Genomic DNA, 7,500 nt, shown 5'->3' with positions numbered 1-7,500 from the left:
TGCGCGCGCGCGTGTGTGTGTGTGTGCTTGCGTGTGTGTATGTGTGTGTGTGTGTAAAAATATATATGCATGTATATATATATATATATATATATGTGTGTGTGTGTGTGTGTGTGTGTGTGTGTAAAGTTAATCCAAACAAGAAAGCACAAAACAACACAACAACGCGAGGGCGTGGAACAAATATAGTATTATTGGACGCTCAGGAAAGAAGGAAAGAAGGAGGGTTTAACGTTTCGAGCGGAGCTCTTCGTCGGAAACATAGGAGAAGGAAAGATCCAGAGAAGGGAAAACAGAGGGAAAAAAATCGCCAACGGTACACACGCGGTCACATTTTGAATGTGTGTATATATATATATATGTGTGTGTGTGTGTGTGTGTGTGTGTGTTTGTGTGTGTGTCTGTGTGTGTGTGTGTGTGTCTGTGTCTGTGTGTAAAATATAATGCATGGTTATATATGTATGTTTAAATATGCATGCATTAAGAATGTGTATATTAATCTAGATAAAGCGCGTAACGATGACATAATGAAATCTTTATTACAATGAGAAGAAACATTTAATATAGAAAATATACACCATTAAAAATGTTGAGTGTTTTTACTGCAATTAGACTATTTTTGGTTATCTGTTCCTTTATTTCCCATGTAGGTTTCTTCCATTCCTATACACTTAAAAATCCGGAATAAAAACTCATCCGCTGTCAATTTCTATCGACGCTGAGTTACTGTTCTTCCAGTATCTTTATATATATAGGGATCCATTGATGCGTAATGACAAGTTAGATTTCTTTCTAGAAATTAGCATTGAAGTAGATAGGTGGAAGATCCTCGCCGACGAACACTTTGTACAGGCTTCGACTTCTAAAAAGGGAGGAAATGGCTTGGGTGAGTTGTTTACGCCTTTCTCGAAGGCATTGGTAGGAAAGTAAGTGCAATGCTTTTAGTTGAGAAATTAAATTGATGATAGACTAAATTATCCGGAAAACTATCGCCACCGGTTTTTCATCACAACTTACTATTAACCTCTTTACTTCCACCACACATAGAAATAAAACAATATCATAAAAGAGGAGCAACTCGAACTTAGAACTCTTTAAGGTGGTTACAAACGCTAACCATCACCATTTCCTGGTGGTCGTGCATTATCAACATGGCTAAGAATACTGCAAAAAATACTTCAGTCCAAAACGGCTACTTTTTACTGAAACAACGTGAGCAACAATGGATATATCGCTGCCACATTTAGAGCGGTACTGTTGCTTGTTACACATACAGGCATCCCAGACACTACATCCAAAACAAGAGAGCCATCCGGCTAATTAGCAGGAAGTCGTAAAACTCCCTGAAACTGTTGCATAATCAGCGATACGAAAAGGAAAAATTATTGAAGGAACGTATCGTCGATCATCATGATTTAATTTTTCATCTGTTTCTTACCTCCTTCCTCAATTATCGATAGCAAACATTCACAGGGTTTGCCGTTAATCAATTCTGCAAGCATTCAATTAGCGGGTTTCGATCCTTTATCAGTAAAAAGTTATGTATAAAATATTGGAATCGACTATTGATAACCTCGTGAGAGTCGTTACAGATAGATTTGTTATATATATATATATATATATTATATATATATATATATATTATATATATATATATACAGATGCGGTGAATAAAGTCTCGTCTAAATTACACAAAAATGAAAATAACACTGACATTTCATTTTAACAGATATATTTACCAAACTTACATAAAAATATCTTGAAATACTAAAGAGTAAATTTATTCACTAAAATCGCCATTGGCTTCAATCACGGCCTCCAGACGACTTCGGAACCTCCTACAACTCTTCTGGGTTGTCACCTTGTTTAAGTTGGTGAATGGTGTCATAATCCTTGCCTTCAGTTCATCTTTGGTGTTATAAGGAGTTTTGTTGATCTCTCGTTCAACTGCTCCCCACACATAATAATCAAGGGTGTTGCAATCTGAGGTGTTAGGTGGCCAGGTGCTCCAGATGTTAGGGATGATGTGATCGCAGAAATTGTTTGACAGCTATGACTGGATTCTCCTCCTTGTGTGGCATGGGGCAGAGTTCTGTTGCTAGACAAACGGTTTCCAGAAGCCACCCTCTTAACCCAGGACAGCATTACCTCCTCCAGGCACTTGATGTAAGCCTCTGTGTTGAGTCTGAGGCTATGTGGGCAGATGAATGGAGGCATAACGTCGCCATCACTAGTGATCACTGCAAACACCATGATGTTGATTGGATGTTTGATTTTTATCACTCTCAGTATACGTCCTCAGATTGCACTGTCCTCAGGTTGACACCCAAACACTCTGAAATGTTCGTATTAGAGCTTCCGGCGCGAATGCCAAGCAGAACAGCATATCGTTTCCGGCGCGAATGCCAAGCAGAACAGCATATCGTTTCCAAATTTCTGGCAGATCAAATTCTGTCATGGTTCTGTTTCTCTCACAGACAGTGCTTAACTGACCCTGCTATATTATGTAGACGACAAAATCAAAAACAAACAATGGCGATGATTTTAACCATCGCGCCCTGCATGGAGAGATAGAGAGAGAGAGAGAGATACATAGATACATACATTCATACATACATACATACATACATACATACATACATACATACATACATACATACATACATACATACATGGTGGCTGCCCCCTCGTTATCGAGTAGGGCCATTGCACGAAGCTTAATCTATGTTGTTATCGTGCAATGCCTGAACAAGAAGATTTTTTTTAAAGGGAGGAAAGGCTGTGCACTGAGTCAATCCCACTCCCTAAGCAACAGCAGTCATAATCCGAAAAGAAGAGCAAGTCAACATCATCGGTAACCACTGAGCCGCAGGTTTTATATCGGAGTTATCCCAGTTACCTGAGTTACCTTCTCCTAGAAGGATGCCCTAACAAAGGCTAGGAGTTCTTCACTCCCAATGGTTTAACCGCGCGATCGGGCATTCAGTCCGATTATTTCTATGTCCCCGCGCATGATACAGCCTTAAGACATTTATTGGATGGCCGTTGACTCTCAAGAGTTCCTCCGCCCTTTGACGGGTTTTGTTTTTCATCCCGCAGGGTGTCCGATAAACACCCTCCTCACCAAGCAAGCTTGGTGGGGTTGCCGGTTTAGTCACCGACGACCCGACCATGTAACAGGTTGTACTGGGTTACATGTTACCAGTAGCACTCGAAAGTGACCTGACATACATACATACATACATACATACATGCATACTCATATATGGATATTTGTGTATATATATTTATGTACGCATATATGAGAGTATGTATATACACAGATGTATGCATCTATATATATATTTCTATATGCGACTGACTAAGCCCTTCCAGCCGGTGCCCCAGCACGACCGCAGTCCAGTGGCTGAAACCATTAAAAACATGTATATTTGTGTATCTGCGTGTGAGCCTGTGCGTGTATGTGTATGCGCGTATGTAGGTGTGGGTGTGTAGTATCAATCTTCCTCTCATTTTGATATAAGGGTTGTTTATTATTGCTTGTTTGTTTGTGTTTTAGTTTACTTTTTTCCATCAGATTCCTAGATAACAAATCATTAATCTTAAACTTAATATGAAAAGGAAAATATAAAAATACTGCACTTTGTGTATGTACACGGATTATTTCTATTATCTGCAGACAAGTTTTGAGACGTGACCACACAAACACACACAGACATATATACATACATACATACATACATACATATATATATATATATATATATATATATATATATATATATATATATATATATATACATACACACTTTCTCATTATAGTTTCATGGAAATTCAATTCAAAGATTTGTTCTTCAAAGCTGTGTATAATTGGAAGAAGACATAAGGCTACAGGTTATCTTGGGATAAAACGTCAAATCAAAATTTAGTTGTTTAATGTTGTGTACCGGATACAGTATACAAGGTTTACGGGAGAAGATTAAATACAGTGGATAATTGAATAAAATTTCAAATCAGATTAAGTTATTTAAAGTCGTATAGAATTGGTCATAGAATATGATGTTACAATAATGTTGAAATAAAATAATAAGAATCCCTTTGTATGTATGCAATATAAGAGAGTTAATTTTATTTTCGTTTCATGTTCAACACTGTATATTAAATTATTAAGTCTATCCTTAATGGAGAAAGCTAAAATAAAATGGGGTAAAAGCCCAGGTACTGAAATTAAAAGTGAAAGAGTAATACGGCATAATAATGACCTGGTGAATGTAAGTCACATTCTGAGCCATGGAATAAAGTCAAAAAGATGTCCATCAACATCAGAAATATGACCTCTACGTGGTCATTCTACGTGGTCCAAGAAATAACTGCCAAAATTTCATCAGATTACATCCTACATCTTAAAAACGAAACATGTTGGATAATATTGTCAGGTGTATATTTTTGTTGGAAAAGACGTGATGTTTTGATGGATTGAATATGATACATGAAAGGTCGGCTTGATCAGAGCTGAACTATGGTTAAACAATATGAATACTCTATGGCTATTTACGCTGTTCAGATCTAAGAGACCTCAAGAGACAAGTCAGAAGTTCATGTTGGAACTTTTAACTTATTTTTTTTTTTAAGGCGGTGAGCTGGCAGAATGGTTAGCAAGTCGATCAAAATGCTTTGCGGCATTTCGTCCGTCTTTACGTTCTGAGTTCTAATTGCACCGAGGTAGACTTCGCCTGTCATTTTTTAGGGGTCGATAAATTTAGTACCAGTGAAACACTGGGGTCGATGTAATCGACTGGTCACTCCTTCAAAATTTCAGGTCTTGTGCCTTTAGTAGAATGGATTGTTATTATTATTATTACTATTATTACTATTATTATTATTATTATTATTATTATTATTATTATTATTATTATTATTATTATTATTACTGTTGTTGTTTCTGTTGTTGTTGTCATTGTTAAATAGGATTAACACAAATTGTTTCTCTGGATATGCTTCATTCAATATCAGAAAATATTATTAGATAGACAGACAGGCAGACAGACAGACAGATACGTGGATGAATTCAGTCATTAAAATTTTAATATTTACAATATATTTTCACTTTTTTATATATTTTAGATGAATGTTTATACTCACTTTACCAAGTGGATAGCGGAGAATATAAATTTGTTGACTGGACTTATGAAAGACTGCAGAACGAAGGCAAGTTACATCAATGGTGTACCGGTCCTCTGAAAACTGGTGACGACTATCGATTGAAGCAATACAAGCGACGAGACAACAACACGGTGGCCGTCTTCACGCCATTGCATAGCTGCAAGCAGAAACTTGAGAAATTTTGCCGAGATTCGATGCCACCTTGTAAATACGTGGCCAGAGACGCAAAAGGAATCACTAACGATAAACTCCACGTTGAATGTTTGAAAGAGTTTACTCTTGGCGGCAGCATTCCATCAGGAATAAGAAACCAAAATGGTGGCCTTACTTTCTTGTGTCAGAAATTCTCGTCTAATACTTTGTTTGGAGATCTTTTCAAGAGAAAAACTGCCCATTTTGCCTCACTTTATGACAGTTTCAGACGTGTTCCAACGTTCTCTATGAGCAAACTTACAGCTATTGACAATAAGGGATGGCCACGAACTCCATATCTAATTGAAAGAGGTAATGCTTGTTTGTTCAGTATACATTTTCTTGACACTTCTCTTCGTTTTATTGTTTCTGTAAATTTATTTTTCTGTAAATGTTGAGTATACGTCTATATGCACTCATACGCACATACATTCACACACACACACATACACATACACGCACAAACACCCACACATACACATAAATACATTCACAGATATTCATATATGTATGTATTTGTATTAGCCATTATCGTTGATGGATGTCTATACACTCACACTTACACACACACACACGTGTGTGTTTGTATATGCATTTATACATGTATGCTCTGTTCATTTGTATAACATTTCTTGAATGTAGGGATGACGCTAGCATCATTCATGACCATGGGGGTGCGTGCGTGTGCATGTGTGTGTATGTGCGTGTGTATAGATATAGATGTTTGTGTGTGTGTGCTTCCCAACCATATTGTTCCGGGCTCGGTGCCACTGCGTGGCACCTTGGCCAAGTGCCTTCTGCTATAGACTCGGGTCGACCAAAGCCTTGTGACTTGATTTCGTAGGCGGAAACTGAAATAATCCCGTCTTATATATGTGCGTGTGTGTGTGTGAGTGTGTGTGAGTGTATGTGTGTGCGTTTGTGTGTGTGTGGTGTGTGTGTGTGTATGTGTGTGTGTGTGTGTGTTTGTATGTATAAATTTGTGTGTCTGTGTTTGGCCCCCACCATCACTTGACAACCGATGTTAGTGTGTTTACGACCCCGTAACTTAGCATTTCTGCAAAAGAGACCGATAGAAAGAAAAGTTCTGGTGCCCATTTGTTCGACCAAAGGCGGTGCTCTAGCATGGCCGCAGTCAAATGACTGAAACAAATAACATAATACAGATAGATAGATAGATAGATAGATAGATAGATAGATAGATAGATAGATAGATAGATAGATAGATAGATAGATAGATATGCATATATACATACGTACATGTGCATACTTACATCTATCTATATCCATATATATATATATATATATATATATTATACACAATATTTACAAACACACGGACGTACGCATATACATATAAAATTCGTTTTGATGGGTACTAGTTGCCCGATGATTTATTCAACCACCCTGGTTAAAATGCTAATAGGTAAAACTTAAAGTCACAGACAACTCGAATTTTATAATAAATTTCACTCTAGTTTCAATATTGAGTCTTTCCAACAGAAAATGCTCAGTTATTCTTAAATTTGCTTTAAAATAATAATCTTAATTTAGCATTTATATACCTACGTATATAGCTATACATGTATATTTATCTATCTGTGTGCATGCGTGTGTGTGTGTGTGTGTGTTTATGTGTATGTGTACGTGTGCGTATGTGTGTGTTTGTGCACGCACACGTATGTGTGTGTTTGTGCACGCACACATTTGTGGGTCTAATTTTTATAATATTTTCACGTTGTTTTTTTTTATATTCTTTTCAGCTTTGATCGATAAACAAGCACGTGCATCCTGGTTTTACATTGTTCAATATCGTAAGAAAGGTCTGGCAGCTCTGAGTGAACTCGAAGATGAAATTCAGAACGATCAATGCGCCGTTGGCAAGTACCAGCCTCAACCGAGTGACTATGATTTCACCACCACCTATCGTATTGGTCATCTTCTACCTCCACAGTTGGCCGGTCACCAAATAGATACGAAGATTGCAGCATTCGCTTTAACGAACACAGTTCCAATGCATATGGACTTCTATAAAGAATGGAAAAAAGCAGCAAAAATGATAATTAAATATGCCGTGGATGTATGTGGTGTTCCTCAAATAGATGCAGAAAAAACAGTGACTGAGAGTACAGAACCAACGCAGTC

At 37.3% G+C, this 7,500-nt stretch overlaps 1 protein-coding gene across 1 annotated transcript in view; it reads left to right on the top strand.

Moving 5' to 3' along the window:
* Positions 1-7,500, top strand: part of LOC115211596 — a 451,114-nt gene that overhangs the window by 443,056 nt on the left and 558 nt on the right. Inside the window, exons 10-11 of the mRNA XM_029780168.2 lie at positions 5,125-5,667; positions 7,119-7,500. The exon at positions 7,119-7,500 is cut by the window's right edge and continues 558 nt beyond it. Of these exons, the coding sequence (XP_029636028.1) occupies positions 5,125-5,667; positions 7,119-7,500 (925 nt within the window). The remainder of the gene's footprint in view (positions 1-5,124; positions 5,668-7,118) is intronic.

The sequence above is a fragment of the Octopus sinensis genome, linkage group LG5, assembly GCF_006345805.1.
Source record: "Octopus sinensis linkage group LG5, ASM634580v1, whole genome shotgun sequence".
Classification (NCBI taxonomy): Eukaryota; Metazoa; Mollusca; class Cephalopoda; order Octopoda; family Octopodidae; genus Octopus; species Octopus sinensis.
This window is presented reverse-complemented; position numbering and strand designations above follow the sequence as displayed.